Source organism: Egretta garzetta, unplaced genomic scaffold, assembly GCF_000687185.1.
Source record: "Egretta garzetta isolate BGI_Z169 unplaced genomic scaffold, ASM68718v1 scaffold862, whole genome shotgun sequence".
NCBI lineage: Eukaryota > Metazoa > Chordata > Aves > Pelecaniformes > Ardeidae > Egretta > Egretta garzetta.
In genome coordinates, this window is record NW_009258965.1 from 276,186 (window position 1) to 292,726 (window position 16,541).

The window sequence follows — 16,541 nt, forward strand, 5'->3', positions numbered from 1 at the left end:
AACTTAAAGCACATGATTTAATCCGCATAATGTTGATAAAAAATAATGTTTTCCTCGGTATTTCTGAAGTGAAAATACATTACACGTTTTAAGGTATCTTTGGACCATCCTGTCCATGGCTGTTTGGTAATTTCTTCAATTTAATAATGAGGTCCTGCTGATTTGTACAGAAGTACGATAGGAGCATATATCTGTTGTGGATCCTTCCCAGTATAAATCATACCCAAAAAATGAATCTGGCAGCGGTTTGTAAGAAAGAAAAGTTGAGATGCAAGTTCTGATAACAGGCATTTATTTTACATCTTTGTATAAGAATGTTATTTTTATCTTTTTATTTTTCTAGTGGCAAGGAGTAGGAACAGAAAATTGGATTAAAATCTTTGGGGATTTTTTTTATTATTTCTCTGCATTACTTTTTTCCACATACAGTAGATTCTTTTAAATGAAATGTAAATTTTATTCCAAATACTAATAACGAAAGGGTACTCTCATGGGCTTGGAGTTTTAATGCTTCTGTTACTAGAGGGCGCAAGATTATAAGGAACCAGTTTTTATAAATTTAGGCTGCCGTTTCTGTTGTCTTTCCTCAAACCTCACCCACCAGTCCACTTTTGCTTTAGTTACTTCAGTCGTTTGAGATTTTCCTTGCCTGTAAACAGTTGTTTTATTAACTACTGAGGGAAAATGCTGGACATGTGCGTACAAAAAATGAAGTCCCACGTTTGCTGGGGGAATCCCGCGTTAAAACAGATACTATATGTAACTAAAATATTTCACTCTTGACAATGCCAATTGAGTACTTTTTGCTAAGTCTTCTAAAAATAGTGTCGGTAGTTATGTTATTCCTCATTAGCTGGAACACCTTTCATTTGAGATTGGTTGCAGATAGATCAATCTCAAAGGCAACTGTGGACAGTTTTGGGACTGGTTTTGAAGCACATTATCACAGCATTTCTATGCCTGTGAGTCATACCAGTGCCATCGTTGCCTTTTGCTAAACAAGACAGCTGTTGTTACTTACATTTTAAATGTTACAGGTTATTTATCCTGTCTGTTCAGCAATAAGATACATGCTAAATGAAGTTCAGAAAAGCCAATGCTGATTCTGCTCGTGATAAGCATATGCTTTTCCCTTAAAAAAATGCTTTTTGTCATGACTTCGGCTAGGAAATGTATATCACTTTATTACCAGTATTTCTGTGCATTACTACTCAGATGGATTTCTTGCTACTTCTTTTTTCTGCCCCTGATCCAGTATATGCATAATTTTAAGGGCAAGTAGTCCCATTCAAACCAACCCAAGTACGACCTCCAGTCAACTGAAGAAGGCATAGCCCTCGGTCCAGAGAAGCAGTTATATGTATGCACAAATTTGACTATACCAGCCGTCCAATTGAAGGTTGGAGATAAATGGCACACATTCCCTGGAATGGCCTTTTACTCTGCTTTAATAAATATTGTCCTTGCATGAGTCTTCCTGTGGTCTAATCTTATTCCCAAATACGGTTGTATCGAAGATCAATCTTGGGTTCCTTTGTCAAGCTGCTGTATCCTCACCCGTATTTAATGCATAGTCTCATTTATGATTTCTTCTTCTGTGAACACTTGATGTGAATTTAGATTTATGCCTCATCTCAAATTTAATGTGGAGACTTAGAATGAAGTATTGTGAGGAACACAGAGCTGGAAAGGACTGCCTAGGTCATTGAGTCTAGTCATTTGATGCTGAAGACACCAGGCACCATGCAATCCTTTTCATCTTAAAAGCAGGTAGATTTTTTTGTTCCTACTACTCGGATTGGAGGGTTATGCAAAAACCTCATTGATTTAATGGTTAGATGTATCCATGGCCAGATTATATTCATTTGTTCTTCTGCCAGTGTTATGCTTTAACTTAAATAGCTCTTTTTGTTTTAAATTAAGCCGTATATATGGATGTAAAAGCTCAGTGCATCAGAACACTGTCAGTGTTACATAATTTTTTGAATTCATGATCTGAAGCTTAATACGTTTCTTCAATGACTAAGTATTCTTGTTTTTTCCTTTTATAGCTTTACATGTGGTACACATGAAAATGAGGCTGAGAACGCGGAAAGCTTCTCAGCAGTCGAATCAAATACACACACAGCGTGCTTTGAGGGCGAAGAGGAAACATTCGGAGGTGGAAGAGAGCTTACCTGTTGGCGGAGGAAAACCACAGAAAAATGACACGGGCTTGTTGTCTTCAATCAAAAAGTTTATTAAAGGAAGCACACCCAAGGTACGCTATCCATGGGTTTCTTTTGTTTTTCAGTCGGGTCATCTTCAGTTAAATTTGATTTAAAACCATTTCTGTTGAGAATAAACAAACGTGTAATGTGGTGGAAGCAAAACATTCTTGTAAAGACCTGGAAGGCAAGAAGTACCTGTGATAGTTGTGTCAGGTAACAGATTATTTAAAAAAAAAAAAAAAGCAGACGTTCAAACCCGACCGGAGTCAACTGTATTTAAGACAGTCCAATAAATCACAGGATTTATTACCTAGGTATTTATTTGTGAAAATGTTGACTGATAAATTCAGTAGATTTTTTATATCGGTTTTAAGGATTCCTTGAATTTGGGAATTACCAGTACTGGCAACTAAGAAAAGCAAGTCTGTAAGCATAAATTTGCTGAATATTTTTAGCAGTTTTATCCAAAATTGTTTAGGAGTCCATCAATCAATAACAGTCAAACCTCACAAATTCAGCTGTCATTAGAATCATAGAATCACAGAATGGTTTGGGTGGGAAGGGACCCCCAGAGGTCACCCAGCCCAACCCCCCTGCAGGAGCAGGGACACCTTGAACCACATCAGGTTGCTCACAGCCCCGGCCAACCTGGCCTGGAATGTTCCCAGGGATGGGGCCTCCACCCCCTCTCTGGGCAACCCATGTCAGTGTTTCACTACCCTCACTGGAAAGAATTTCTTCCTTAAAATGATTGTTAATTGAAATTAAATTGATACGACTACTCAGTGTATTATTGCAGTGAACATTGCCCCTGTGTAGTGGATCAAATTCAAGCATTGTTTGGGCTAAACCACTGAATATCACCTGTCTGCATCCAGGCAGAAATCTGAACTCTACTAATCTTCACATGGTAAAACCCATTGCATGTAAGTTTAGAGGGTGAATTATATATATCTCTATACAAAACTTTGATAGGCTGAATATAACCTTGCAATTGCTTCAAAAGCCTGTAGGTTTTTTCTGTAAGGGGAGGACAGTTAAAAAAAAAAAAACATTCAGTCCCAGCGGTCCAAATACTGACATTATGTAGCTGTAAATTTTAAAGAAGAGTCGCCAGGAAGTCATAACTAAATGTACCCCAGATTAACTATATTATAAATAAAAATATGATATAAATTCAGAAGTATTTTCTGAGATTTGAACTAAGCATTGATAATTTTCTAACAAGCTGAAGTTGAAATCATTCTAATTAAAGTAACAGTCTATTCTTAAATTGTCAAAAACGTAGTGTAATTTAATATTTCATGGCGTGTGTTAATTACCTCTCATAGAAACATTGAGGTGCTGACAAATGTTTCAGTAAAAGTAAATGGTTAAATCCGCTTACATTTTGGTTTTCATTAAACCGGGACAATTAATCTGTTTTACATTCAGCGTCTATGTTGTAGCTCAGTAGTGCAACATTTTGGCTGCAAAACCCCTGCAACAAAATGCTGAAATCTAAGCAAAACATGTTACGCTGGAGTGTTAAGATAAGGGAAATATGTCTGGTTTTCCTTTCCTTTGTCTCTTTAAGGTTTTCTTAACTTTCTCTCTTCCCCTCTTCTCTCCCTCTCCCAAATCTTTGGATTACATTTCATTCTTTGTTTTCTTGACAGGTTTTTTAATATGAAATGTCCACATTTGTCTCCCATTTCCTTTCATGTCCTCTCCTGTGCCTGTAGCAGGACTTGGAGTGGTTCCAGTGGCATTGGCATGGCATGATATTGATACTGCCGGGCTATCTTCCAAAGCGCTAATGACTTAACAAAGTAGTCCGTGGCTGCCATGGAAACGTTGTAACTCTTTGAGATAGTGTATGTGTACAACTTGTGTAGCAGTTCGTTTATGGGTGTGCTAAAATCCGCATGGCCACTAAGGTTGTATGGATTGATGGCAAAACGTGTCTGCGTAACAAGTGTATCCTGGCAATTTTGATCGTAGTCACAGGTCATTTGTCTGGTGTTGTAAGGACGGCTTACTAGAAATACTGCTTAAACAAACAAAACCTGAAAAAAACTTACAGCTGTTTAGTTAGAGAAACCAGAGACTGAAAGAAATGTGGCTCTTCGAATGTGGATGGTGATAGGTCTGATCTTGAGGTCTTCTGCTGCTGACTCGTGGCCCCCATGCAAGCCAGCAGTAGCATGCAGTGCACAACAGAATCTGTATTTACAAAATGACAAATCCGACGTACCAGAAAAACTGATACATGTATGCGTACAGGAAGTACTATTAAAATTTTTACATGTTATCATTGGAAATACTGTAGAAGTTGCTGTTGCAAGTTACTCTAAACTTGTTCGATTTTGGGGGTTCCAGCACTGTCAGGAGTTGCGTTGACTTTGAGTGTGTTGTCATGACTCCTAGTCTGAGGTTAGGCCATTCCTTAATACATACATGGTTTCTGAAAACAACCTGAAAGCAAACAAAATGTTTGTGTCGGTGTGACACGGCCAATGTTCCTTATGGCACAATTATTGGTAATAATAGGTTATATTGAATTGATCACAGAATTCAAATAGATTGTTATATAAATCCGTATAATGGGTCCACTTCATTCTATGTCTGTGCAATACAATTTTCAGTGTCCAAACCAAATAGCACAATAACATTTATATCTAATTTCACCTCTGAATTCTATAAACTAGGACAACATGGGCACAGTGGTGTGAGCTTTCCCACCACATCATGACAGCTCCTCTTCTGGAGGATAAAAGGGATCTCCAGATTTAGTGAATTCTTTATGCCTCTGCTGCTACCATCAGTCAGATTTCCTGTTTGCGTTGTGGTTTTTGTAATGCTTCTACACTTGTTTTCCATAAAGTAGAATGAGAGCACAACTCATTTTTATGAAGACCAATGGATAGCTTTTAGAAGTTAATTAATTTCTCCCATTTTTTCCCCAGTGTTGAACATTTGAACAAATTATCTAGAAGATGAGATGCCTTACTGTTCTTTTGTCAGTTCAGTGAGCCATCCGTTCTCTCTCATTGTACGGATTTATGGTATATATGGTATTATTAATTCTAAGTGGTAGTAATTAGATTGTTCTCACCAAGGTTGTTGGTCAAGGATGTTGCCAGTAGGGAGCTTTTGGGATCAGGTGTGCTCACTTGTCTTCTGATATGGATGTCAATACATTTCCACGTTTGTTAGTATTTCTTTTAGCTACTGTACAACTGTTAGCATGGGCTTTAGATTAATTTTTCTAAAAGATCTATATACTTTTTTTTTGGAGCACGCAAACTGTGTTTTCTTTTTAAAGATGTGAAACTGCTGCTCCAGAAAGGTAATATTGTAATTCTAAAATTGAAATTTTAATTAACTTTGATATGGTCTGTGGCCTTGTTATTTATTTTCCTGTTTAATCTGGTTTATTTTGCAGCGTCTCACACCTTACATTTCAGTGTACTCTCTATGGTCACGCTTTAGATTTCAGATTGCCACTTTATTAAGCTGTAGTAGGTGCTTTGGGGAAAAAGGGGAAGAAATCTGTCTTAAACATGTGTGCCTACACATACACTGCAAAAATCTTTGGTTCTATATCATTCCTGTAAGTGCCACAGGGAAGAACAGTCATTTACTTAAAGATAAGAAGAATCACCGGGACGTACCCTGGCTTACAATATTTGTAACAGCTAAGTTTTGCCAGGTACTCTCTGATACGCATTGGTTAGCAGCACGTTATATACCTGTATACAGTTTAGCAAGCCGCTTTGTGTAGGGAGCGTGGTGGGGAATTTCATACTGGATATTGCTGTGCAGTTTACTTCTTGGATATTTAACAGGCAGCCAAATCAAGTTTCAGATAATTTTAGTTGCCTTGTATTTCCCCAACTACACAGCACTTAAATATTCATAAATTGGCTATCCAGTGAAATAGTACTTAAAAGCAAATTTTCTACTACAGAAGTTCCAAATACAGTTTTCTTTCCCAATACTTTGCTGTTTACCTTGAGTTGCATCGGTTTAAATGAGTTTAAAATTCCAGCTGGCCAGATACACGTTGCATATTCTGCATCTGGAAGTGGAACAATAAATGGATCTTTTGTGAAACTAACAGCTCACAGTTTCTGGTAGTATTCAGTGGAGAAAAGAGGCACTATTCACTACGTTTCCTTTTTCCCCCTTTTCTATTTTAAGGAAGAAAGAGAAAATCCTGCAAAAAGAAGTAGAATTGAACGGGATATAGATAACAACTTGATTACATCTACACCTCAAACAGGAGAAAAGCCTAATAAACAGATCTCTCGAGTACGACGGAAAAGTCAAATGAATGGAGGTTTGTAAATATTCTAATCGTACGTTGTTGCCATTGGGTGGTGATTCAGTAGTCTTACAGCTGTTAACGAATACAGGACATTTCTTCAGTGGTGGAGGTTAAGGGTTTTGTGAGTGACTTCAGTGAGAGCTAGGCTGAGCTAATAGCAAAATAAGATTTCTAAGACAGTTACACTACTTCTCAGACACATCCACTGTATCTTTGTAAGAGCAATTTGGACATGTGATCGTGACCAGCTATTTTGGAATTAATTTAACTTTAAAAAAAAACTTATTCTAAAAAGTCAATGATAATTATTTTATTTACCTCTTCTCCCATTTTCTCACAAAAAAAGTGGACTATTACTTCCCAACTCATGACCTTTGTGGAAGTAACCAGGTGTCCTTAGATATTGAAAGCACTTGTCAAACACATAGATGGGTTTCTGTCATAGAATCATAGGAAAATTTGGGTCGGAAGGGACCTCCGAAGGTCATCTGGGCCAGTCCCCCTGCTCCCCTCGCAGCAGTGTTGATCTACCTTGACGCGAGATCTGGCTTTGGAGTTAGACCAGGCTGCTCAGAGCCTTGGCCAGTCAAGTTTTGACTGTCTCTATGGATGGAGATTCCACAACCCTGTTCCCTGTGAAAATTGTTTCTTTTTGAATATCTCTAATAATGACACGATAAAACGGTCAATGCCATTTAAGGTATCAACTGTGGTTCCAAATCTGACTTTAAAAAAACATTTTTTAGATTTCTTTTCTGAGGAAACAAGACTTAATGTGATTGTGCTGCCTGTTGGTGTTCCTTCATTCTCCATTCCCCCCTAACTTGGGAATCCATTCTCCGGTTTCTGCCAAGTTTGTCAGCAAGGCAGGGGTCTCAAAGATTTCACAGTCCAACCAGGTTTGCAAAATCGGTAGCTAAGTATAAAGCTCCAAATGAGTGACTTCACTGATGGACAGGTTACAATGTGAGAGAATTTTCTGTTTGGTGGTTGTCAGATGTCTGTGTAACGTGGCTTTAGGAGAAAGCCCTTTTGCCAGTATTTGCTACCGTTAATTAAGGTTTTTGCCTCCTGGAGAGACAACAGATATGCACCCACTCCCAGTGTGGTGGATGCAGACGGTGCTCAAAGGTGAAAGAGGAACTGCTGGTGTAAATCAAGCGTTTTCTGAGACAGCACACAGAGCACGCTGAGCCCATGTTACTGTTACGGCGCTGTGATGTTCTTGGTTAAAATGCTCCATATTAGTGGAGGCACTGAGGTGCAGCTGGCACACCCTACGTTTTATATAGAAACGATAGGAAGTGTGAAGTACTTGTGCAGCTCCATCAGCCTCAGCTGACAAAAAGGTTCTCAGCTCATGTGCACAAAATACATTTGCTTACTTCCATATGGACAGACGTCTCAAAGACCTGTTTCTGTGAAGTAAATAACTTCTCTTTCATTTCAGTCTCAGAACTGCGTCTTGGATCTCAGCCATGAGATGGCAATTTATAGTTCTAGGATGTACTTTACTGCACATGCACATTTATAGAAAACCTTAATTGTTACATGTTGTGTTATGCATTGTAATGTGAAGATTATTTAACTCTATGTCCTTTGTTATCTGTGATAACAACTACAAATTATTTTACTTCATAATTGTATTTAAGCCTATACATGCATGTATATATGTGGAGAATAATAAATTATGGACTTGATCTTGTGAAGTTTGGAGGTTCAGCCATTGGAGTTCCACTGACCCTTTCTCTTGTTTCCATCTAGTGGAGTCCTGCTGATACTGACATCTATTTCTTGTGAAAGGTGCGCAGCATCTTCAAGTCCATCTTCCATCATCAAGCCCATTTAAAGGATTTAAACTTCTGTTATTTGTTAACCTATAGCATACTTCATATAAACAATCAATACTTCCTAGCTTGTAGTGTTAAACTTAAGATGGTGTTGAAAATTATAATTTCGTTTTTCTATTGATACTAAATTGCTAGCTCTTTTTTTTTGTCGACCAAGTTGAACCATGAGCAAGAGGGATCTTTCCTGTAGTAAAAATAACAACAGTAAAAGAGAGGATGTAACTGTGGCAGACAGAAGCGTGGTATCATACTTCATAACTTTTCTTTTACAGAAGCTGGAAGTTACGAAATGACAAACCAACATGTAAAGCAAAATGGAAAATTAGAAGATAACCCTTCCACTGGCAGTCCTCCACGAACTACATTACTGGGAACCATATTTTCTCCTGTTTTCAATTTTTTTTCACCAGCAAATAAAAATGGTGAGTATTATTTTAAAAGCCAATAGTGTCAAAGCTAAAAATGATAATTTTTTTTTTTAAAGAAAAACCTGTTTTGAGTGGCAGTACACTTTTCATTCTGATTTACGGACCAAGAATTACTACTACCAGATAAAGGGCTGCTTAATTCTTAGAAGGGTTGATCATTAATAACAGAAGCGGTAAGTTTGTATGCGTTAGGATATTTCTTTCACAGGTGTAAGTAAGTATCTAGCGGTGTGCCTTTTGTTTAAAAGAAAAAAAGAAAAGAAAAAATTGGTATTAAGTTCCTCATCCCAAACATAAAAGGCATTTGTCATGTTCATTTTGGTTATTTATGTAACATGATTCAAATGCAGGTATCTTCAAGGATCCTGAAACTTTTTTTTGTGCGGTTAGTAATGACTATCAGTATTCTGATAGGTAACTCAGCTTAAAGATAATGAGTGTACTGAAATCTTAATTCAGGAACATCAGGATCGGATTCTCCAGGACAAGCTGTTGAAGCTGAAGAAATAGTCAAACAGCTTGATATGGAACAGGTAGATGAGATTACTACGAGTACTGCAACATCAACCAACGGAGCAGCTTACGCTAGCCAAGCAGTGCAGGTCAGATCTGCTGTCAACAACGGTTTGGAAGAAGTGGAGGAAACCAATGACCGTGACCTGCCACCACTCACAGGTAAGAATCCTGTGCTTGCCTTGGACTCAAGTACCGAAGCTGTATGTGATTTGTACTCTTGGGGAAGTCCTAGCACCTGCATTTTGTGTCAATTAATATTTCACATTTGCTTAGGGCATGCAAACAGTTTTAATCTTGATTTTTGTGTTTAATAGACAGATCTCTCTGTGCACTAGAGACACAGTTTTGGCAAGTCTTATCTATTCCCAGTATAACTCCGTTGACCTCATAACGTTTCTTCAAATGAAAATGAAGGTGCCAGAAGAAAGGCATTTTTATTAACATTGAACCCTGTTTTAATATGTTCTATTAGAACATCATAGTGAGGGGAATGAGAAGCATTATAGATCCTACATTAATTTTCTTCAAAAGACTTTTCATATATGTTTCTTGACAAAAATTGTATCTGTAAAATTCAGCTTCTCTTCTTTGTGGCTGGGGGGGATCAAATTCTTAACAGTTATCTAAATCCTCCCTAGACCCTCACTTAAGTAGTGCTGAGGTTTTTGAGGACGCCTTTCAAGGAAGTAAATTTAACCTCTAAGTGTGATCCACGGGTCCCGTCCAGACCTTCTGATCTGGTCTGTGGCCTTGTTTGCGAGGGGCCTTCAGAGATGAGATGAGCTGCAGGCTGGAAGGGCTGTGTGAGCTTCGTGGGCTGGAGTGTGCATCCAGGTAGTTCCCATCATGAGCGGTGCTACGGGTGCCTTGTGTCACAAGGGCACTGCCAGTTTGGCCAGGTTGTGAAGTTCAGTAGCATGACGTGGCATCAAGCTCTCGGGTAGCATCCCGAGGAGCTGTGCAGGCTATTTCAGAGGAGACGTGGGGCCTGAGAGGGTGGGGCTGAAGGAAAAAGAGTTTTTTTCCCTGTTTGAGGTGCTCGTGTGTCAAGTGGAAATTTTCACTTTTAAAAACTGCACTAATAAGACTAGCTCTTGTGGTTTTTTGTTTTATTTTTTGTTTTGGTCATTTTCGTTGAATTTTAGCACCAGTATCTCCAGACAGTGGCTATTCATCAGCTCATGCAGAAGCCACCTATGAAGAAGACTGGGAAGTCTTTGATCCGTAAGTGCTAATGTTTGTACTGAAAATACTAAATGGATCACTTTGGGTGTTGGATTAAGACAGGGTGGTTTGGCTTTTTTTTAGCTGGAACATTTTTATATTATGGTAATGAATTCCAAAAGCTCTTGACTTAAAATAATAAGTGTGTATTGATGTGGGGTTTTTTTCAATTTAAGACACTCATTTCTTGTGCAGCCTTAATTATTTTAAATATTAAGTTGGGCTACATTACTGGTTAGATAACGTATATACATTTCTACAGCAAATTCTGTATTCTTTTCAGATATTATTTCATCAAACATGTTCCGCCACTAACAGAAGAACAACTTAACAGGAAGCCAGCTCTTCCACTGAAAACAAGAAGCACACCAGAATTCTCATTAGTTCTAGACTTGGTAAATATCTTTATAAACACATACTGAAAGCAGGGGGTGTGTAGCATTTCATTTATTTTGTTTGTTGCTGAAATTAGCAATGTTCACTTTAAACAAAAAGTTGAGCGTTACACAATTTGTAGTATTTGTGTTATAGTCTGCATTAAAAAAAATTAATAGTGGCAAGACCAGAATGCTTGCTGTATTTGTTGAATAATTAACATCCTGTTGAAAAAAAAAAAAGCATTACGATTTTTATTGTCTCAAACAAAGAGTTATCTGTTCTCATAAAGCTTTCCTAAACCCAGTGTGGAAAAAAATGAGATGTAATAAATAGGAAAATTCAGCTTCCTGTGTCTTGCATCAAGACTGATCAAGAATGAATCTTTTAATTCTTAGAACATTCTTATTCTTAGAGGGCACAAATCCACTTTTAAAAATAATCATAGAAAATATATTTGTCTTTATAATAATTTATTTTGGTCTCTCTGTTTTGAAAGTTGTTTCAGACCCTGTTAATGGTGTCAGGAACATTATTTTATCCTGAGCAGTATCAGTTGGCATGTCTTCTAGTGGTCATATGAATGGGCAGATTATTAAAACTGGCAGAATCAGATTTGAACTGAATGATAGGATAGCCCACAAAATTTAAATATCTTCTAATTATGCCCCAGCACACAATTCTAAGTGATTTTTTTTAAAAAAACTGCAAGAATAATGAAATGTATAGTTCATTCTAAGAGTTATTCTTCAATCTCGACAGCAGTTGCACAAAAATAAATTTTCCAGACTAAATAAACCTACCTTAAAATGAGCATAGAACTCCAGAAAACTACTTCTATTTTCAGCATTCTTTTCACAATCTTTTCTTTCTTTTATACCATCTTTTATTTTTTTAATAGGATGAAACATTAGTGCACTGTAGTCTAAACGAATTAGAAGATGCTGCACTCACTTTTCCAGTTCTTTTTCAAGATGTCATTTACCAGGTAATTAGCGTGTGTAGAAAAATAGATACCTTTTTATTTTGTTTAACGTATGGATTCTTGCTGTGTGTGTTCGTTATCATCTTGGTTAAAGAGATATCAGTAACTATCTGGAATTTAACAACTGCCTGGGTTATAAACTGCAGGTGTCAGATTTTGCGAGGTGGATTCTCCTGTATGGGGAGTACTGTAGAGCTGTTTATTTACACTGTTTATTGCTGCCACAACGTGGTAATGTGGGTCACTGGTGCCACTTGTAAACATTCATCGCTAAGAGAGCGTGAATGATCTTTGTAGCAGCAGTTGTCAGCAGCAGTGTTTCTCCTCGCCAGCAGGTGGAGGCAGGAACACTGGAAGTCCAGCCAGGATCATTTCCCTGGCACACCTTCTCACGGACTGTTAACTTTCTTCCCTTGGTAGGGAAAACCAATCCATGTTGCTCGTTGGTTTCTTTCTATACAAAAGACATCTTCAGAGCCTGACATGAACTAGCTTCTGTCTCGGTCGTTAGTCTTGCTGTAGACTTTGCCAGTCCTAGTTCTACCTCTTTACTCCCAGAGAGTCTGCTGGATACTCAGAGTGACTTTTGATTGCCTTGTGGAGGCTGGTAGATTGAGGTTTTTGTTCTGCCTTAGGAGGCATCCTTAGCTGTGTGTGTTTCACACTGACGTACCATAGAGGAGCAAGCATGGGAAGGAGGAACTCTCTTCCAGCAACTACCAAAGATGCTGCACTGACCTGGGCTGTTGTTCTCAGGTCCTTTTGTGTGATGTACCTGGGAGTAGCAACAGCTTCTCCACCATGTAGTTCGCATGATATTGGACCCCACTGTAGGATCTTTGGAGAGTGAGCCAGTCATCAGGCACCTTAAAAGGACACTTGTCCAGGTATTTTTCCTGATTTTAAGAATGTTTTTCTTCGCTGTTTCGTATTAAAACCCTTGGAATTGGAAAAGCTGACATAATTTTTAAACATGGGTTTATCTTACCTCTTGTTTGGTGATGACCATGCACAGTTTCCTCCAGGCTGAACTTGGAATGAGCCTTAGAATTAGTTCTTTGGAGGTTCTTGACACTGCTAACAGAATCACGAAGACTAAAGCTTCATTTTTTTCCTTCCTTCTCTTAAGAGATCTCTGTACGATTTGAGGTTTTTTTCTGTCATAACTGTGGTCCTTCTAGTGACTGTATGTTTTTCTGAAATCTAACCGGGATTTTGCCTTTAGGAAATTGAAGTCAATGACTGACTCACAATATTTCTAAAACTTTATTTAACGGCTTTGTGCACAAGGCTGTATAGCCCTTGGTACAGCACAGTTACTGTGTGGGTCCTGGATAAGTTTTTTCTTAGCTCTCTCTAGAGTCTGGCCTGGATTTGCCAAGGAACAATAGCTTCTTGCAGCCTTGAGAAAGTCAGCCACTGTCTTTGAGCACACCCTCCTCATCACTGTGTTCTGTTTTGCTGGGTTTACGTCACGCTAGACGCTGACAAAACAGTCACCTCTTACTAAGTAACAGGTAATAAGGAAGACAAGTATTTTAAAGGTACAATTAAGTTCATGTTAACTAGGGTATAATACACAAAAAGACAAATAATCTCCTATGATAAAAGTTGAAAAGAAATTTGTTGGTATTTCATACCCTTAGCATTTTTAGTCATTGATTAGCTGTTTATCGGTCTTTAAACTGTATTCTTTTGGTTATCAATTTGACCATCACCTCTGGTATAGTCCTCTATTAGTTTCATATTAATTCATATTCCTTATTTTGCTTTGAAAGTCATTTCAGCTGGCAACAGAGAAGCAGACACTAAACTGTCTGAGCAAAGTCAGCAAGTTACTATATATAAAGCATTGCATAATATAACCCTCTGAAAACAATGCTAGATGTGAAAGAGCCATTTCTGAAGATGTTTTCCATTAGTATCAAAATATGTACCACTTGGATGTAGGTTTTCCAGAAATATTAGACAACTATCTATTAATAAATTCTTAAGAAAGAGTAGAACATAGCTCAGTGCTCATTTTCCTACTGAGTATCTTATCTTTCTCACTTTAAGTCTGCCTAATATTGCAAACGTGAGCCTGGGTCCATAGCACTTCAATTTTCTTACCCATCTGAAGGCATCGAGGCAGCACTCTTGCAGTAATAACGTGATGATAAGCCAGGCACTTCTTGAAAAGATGCTCCAGAACTTGATGCTACAACAGTAAGAATTAGATTGACTTGAGTTCTAGAACGTCTGTTACAAAACACAGCTGAACGCCATTGGCCTGTGAGCCAAGCACAAGTTTCACGTCCAGGAACTCAAGTCTGTTGTTGCTTGTTCCAGTGATTGTAAGTGATGGTCTGTCTTTAAAGAAAGGTTTCTAAAAACATGGGCTTGTTTGCTTGTAAGTTATTTCTCACAGCTGGCCCGGAGTTATGTAGAAGAGAAGAACTATTTAATGTCTGAGTATAGAGCAGTATTCTGCAAACTTAAAAATGACCATGCAATTCCAGCACTGACATACAGGTTTTTTTAAACCTTTGGATGAGTAACTTACTGATTTCTATTTAAAAATAAAAAATAATCTGTGAAATGGGTACAGTTGGGCTTACTTGCATCAGGCTTGTGAGACAACGAATTTGTTTGTTTTCTTAGTTGAAAAAATCTCTTAAGTTATGCCAGTGTTTAAGTTAAAAGTTCAGCTCTTCAACTGTAGACTTTGGACTTTGTACTCTCTGTATTACTTTACATAATCAGATAAGCAGCTTATCTTAGGAAGAAATGTATCTTTTTTCTTGGTAAAGAGGTTTTGTTTCTGTTGCTGGCTTCAAGTCCCAGACATGAGATCATCTCACCCTCTGTTCCACTCGGAGGGTACCTTCTGTGCATTAGCAGGCCATAGTCAAAAGGCAGATGTTTTCACTCAGTTCTTCAGTTGAAATGCATCTTTACTGATCTATCACAGAATAATTCCCTTTGATCTTCATGATCCTTGAAAGATGTTCTGGAACGCCATAGGTCAGTTGCAGGTTATTGAATATAGCGTTACACGTGTTCCATCCTACTGTCGCCAACAGCGACTTAGATGTTTCACTTTGTTACTGCAGTGGAATGAGGCAAACAATGCTTGTGAATTCTGTCTCTCCCTTCTAATGAACTTTCATCTCTTATATTTTCAAAAATTATCTGTCATTCTCTCAGCAATAACAGAAGAGCCATCAAGCTTTGGATCTGAAAGCCAAGAAGCTTTAGTGTATCTTGGGCAGCATCCACAAAGAAATCTGGTCTTAGGTTGGCAAGACGTAATTTAAGTTCTCTAGAACCTCTCGAATTGCACTTCTGCCCCTTGGCCGTGGCATGGCTGGCTGTGCTTCAGACAGTCCTGTCTGGTTATGAGATGGTCTTCATCCTGAGTCACTTAAGAGACGGTCCAGTTGGAAATGAGTCGGGCTTGTTCATCTGGCATGTCCCTCCTGCTGCCAGGTCTGGAGCAAGATCCAGCTCCGTGTGTGTCTCATGCAGTCTGCACTAAGGCTGTCTGCACGTGCCATCTGTCCTTGCAGCAGACCGTGCCAAGGCTATTTCAGGGAAGAGTAGGAGCAGTCGGGTTAGCCTGGTACTGGTGTCTGGCGTGCCCCAGGGTCAGGTGGGGTGCGTGGACGCAGTGGGGCTGGACAGCAGGTCTTGCCGTGCCGCAGAGTGATCATCTTGGAAGTGCAGTGGGTAAGTGCAGCTTCACATGGGCAAGTTAACTAACCTGTCTCTGGTTTTCACCTCGTAAAATGATGGCAAAATCATCAGGTATGGAGATACGTTGCAGGTCGATTGAAATTCATTATTGTCATTTCAGAGATTTTGACACCAAGTGGAACACTTGTCTTTTGTTGGGGTTTTTTCATGCATGAAAGGAATAATGCTTCCTTCTAGTTCCTCCTTTGAAGAATTAAAGTCCTGCGTATTTTGAACAAGGAAGACATTGAATGACAATTTTGATTTTGCACATTTAGGTGTTGTTGCCATTGAAATAGCGAGATGTGATGAGCATCTAGGGGGAAATAAAAACAACAAACAAAAAAAACCCCACAAAAAAACTTTGAGGGGGCTTTTCATATATGTCAGGCATTTATAAGTTACTGAAGGAGGTTATATCATCTAACTGCTGACAAACTTTCAGTCATTAAAAATGGTGAAAATTATTATTACACTTTATCTACATTTTCAAAAAATGTCTTTGATGTTAGATCTGCTCATCGGAGTGACAGATGCATTTTGTTCTACTTTGGTAACTTAATTCTTCTACTTTGGTTACCCAAAGTTCTGTGTCAGCTCGTCGTAGCTGGGTGTAGTGACGCGGTTGCCTTATGTTGTGGCAGAGTGGCCTGAACCTGTAAGCACAGACCAGCGAGTCTGCCGTCGATGTCATTAAGTTAACACGTGTGTGCAAAAGCTGTGATTAGCAATACGTTTTCTACAAAGAAATTATTTTCCCTGGTTTTCTTGTTTGCATTCACATGTGAACTTCGTAGAGAAAGATACGAAGGTAGATATGAAGATAGATACTCACTTGTAACTGCGTGGCAGTAATCTAAACCAGAACACATGACAAGGATGCTGCAATTATCCCCAGGCTAAATAAACTAAAAAATAAACCAG

At 38.5% G+C, this 16,541-nt stretch overlaps 1 protein-coding gene across 4 annotated transcripts in view; it reads left to right on the top strand.

Moving 5' to 3' along the window:
• The window catches only part of CTDSPL2 (CTD small phosphatase like 2), a 45,246-nt gene that overhangs the window by 20,345 nt on the left and 8,360 nt on the right, over positions 1 to 16,541 (top strand). For 3 of the 4 annotated variants that reach the window (XM_035890202.1, XM_035890203.1, XM_035890201.1), the window contains exons 2-8: positions 2,052 to 2,260; positions 6,396 to 6,534; positions 8,645 to 8,794; positions 9,260 to 9,475; positions 10,462 to 10,540; positions 10,824 to 10,935; positions 11,817 to 11,903. In XM_035890202.1, the coding sequence (XP_035746095.1) occupies positions 2,069 to 2,260; positions 6,396 to 6,534; positions 8,645 to 8,794; positions 9,260 to 9,475; positions 10,462 to 10,540; positions 10,824 to 10,935; positions 11,817 to 11,903 (975 nt within the window). In that variant the 5' untranslated portion in view covers positions 2,052 to 2,068. Of the gene's footprint in view, positions 1 to 6; positions 1,771 to 2,051; positions 2,261 to 6,395; positions 6,535 to 8,644; positions 8,795 to 9,259; positions 9,476 to 10,461; positions 10,541 to 10,823; positions 10,936 to 11,816; positions 11,904 to 16,541 lie in introns of those variants that run through there. The other variant, XM_009634609.2, reaches the window with a different exon arrangement.